This window comes from Atta cephalotes (assembly GCF_000143395.1).
Source record: "Atta cephalotes unplaced genomic scaffold scaffold00008, whole genome shotgun sequence".
Lineage (NCBI taxonomy): Eukaryota > Metazoa > Arthropoda > Insecta > Hymenoptera > Formicidae > Atta > Atta cephalotes.
Window position 1 is genome coordinate 4227427 of NW_012130072.1, and position 1608 is coordinate 4229034.

General features: G+C 38.3%; 1 protein-coding gene across 1 annotated transcript; it reads right to left on the bottom strand.

The window, feature by feature from the left end:
- Positions 1–195: 195 nt before the first annotated feature.
- Positions 196–1097, bottom strand: LOC105627370 (integrator complex subunit 12-like). The gene is made up of 2 exons (XM_012208653.1): positions 654–1097; positions 196–510 (listed from the first exon to the last, which is right to left on the bottom strand). Exons 1-2 carry the CDS (start codon positions 1095–1097, stop codon positions 196–198), a joined length of 759 nt encoding a protein of 252 aa, XP_012064043.1.
- Between the last annotated feature and the right edge of the window lie 511 nt (positions 1098–1608).

Below are 1608 nucleotides of genomic sequence, written 5' to 3' on the forward strand. Positions count from 1 at the left end.
ACTACACTACACACACACACACACACACACACACACACACACACACACACACACACACACCTTACTTTCTTGCACAATATATTTAAATTTGAAAAAATTATAGCAATACTTTACATGAAGATACTTTACATGAAGATACTTTACATAGGTAATTAAGACATTTAGGAAAAGTATTAAAGTCAATATTTGTCCTTCTCAAATCTTACCATTCTTTCCAAACAAATCATCGTCCCTTTTCCCAGGTATTCTTAGTTTCGAAATGTTTGCATTCTCTTTGAATGTATCGTTATTTCGTCGAACTTTTCTCACGCGCTTCCTTTTTTCCATACTTTTAACCTTCATAGGAGACACTGATGGCGTTTTGACACACCGTCTGCATCGCCACACGATTCTAGGGTCGTAAACATCGATGTCGATGACCGGAGGTTGATGGCACAGCGGATGATAAGCTTCTTGACACTCCTGGCACTCGAGCAAAATCAGAGGTCCCAGTTTCGCGCCGTTACAAATCTTGGAGTTTATATACCAGATGTCACAATTCATTTAAGTCAACAACACAGCGACTTTCAAAGATAATTAATCACACAGTTATATTCTCGCGATTTTGCATCTAAGCTATGAATTATAAAGTGGCCGGATTAATTGAAGAAAACCTTGCACACAGTCCCGTCGGCGGATCCTTCGTCGGGAATGGAGATCCTGGGAATGTCTTCTTCGTCCTCGCAACAGCCCTCGTAATCGACCTCGAATACTTTTACGTCAGACTTCTGGTGATTCCTAATGTTCTCTGCTTCGTCAGCTTCAAGAAAAGAAATGATCTCAAGATTACCGTCCCAGATCTCGGTTTTTATCGTATTATATCCTTGTGTTACGTGGTTGTGACTCTTCGAAGTATAAATCGAAGAAGCGAATTCGTCGACGTTTTGCAAAAATCGCTTTGGCATTCTGACAGCCAAAGTCTTTTCGAGACCGTGCTTCTTTTCAATGCAGGCGTCCAGCATCCGACGAAGCTTCTCCGCACTGTCTTGCTCTGTCGAATGCAACAGTGTTAATGCGTCGAAAAAATCTTCGTCGATGTCGAATGTATTCTCCTGCATTCTATATACGATTGTATCTTCAGATTCAGATTTTCGATTATCAAATAGAACACCTTTCAAACATATTCTGTCTTGGCGACATTCCTATAAATATTTCACGGAATGTAACATTTTGTTAAACAGATGACTTAAATATTCTAGACGAAATTTCAAGACGGGCAAAGTCTGCACAATGGACAATGTTGACATTATACAACAGGCAACTATCCTGTGAGAAATGACAATGGAATCGATGTCAAATTGACATCAATTCGATATCAATTTTATTATCATTTCTCATTAGATATTTGCCTGTGCAGATATATTCTTAATGCTGCAGTAAATTAACTTGTAAACATTAGAAATATAGCTCATGAAGAAAACAAACACGTTTGATAAAACAAATAAAATTTTGAATTTGAACAGAAGTAATAAGCTGATTAGTAATATGACGCATAGTTTTTATCTTAAGAGAGAGAGAGAAAGGGAGAGAGAGAGAGAGAGAGAGAGAGAGAGAGAGAGAGAGAGAGAG

What these genes read in the sequence shown, in the direction of transcription:
- LOC105627370 (XM_012208653.1), bottom strand. Translation starts at nt 1,097, where the DNA reads ATGCAGGAGAATACATTCGACATCGACGAAGATTTTTTCGACGCATTA. An exon ending in CCGACGGGACTGTGTGCAAG is followed by an intron (nt 511 to 653) that starts GTTTTCTTCAAT and finishes ATAAACTCCAAG; the next exon opens with ATTTGTAACGGCGCGAAACT.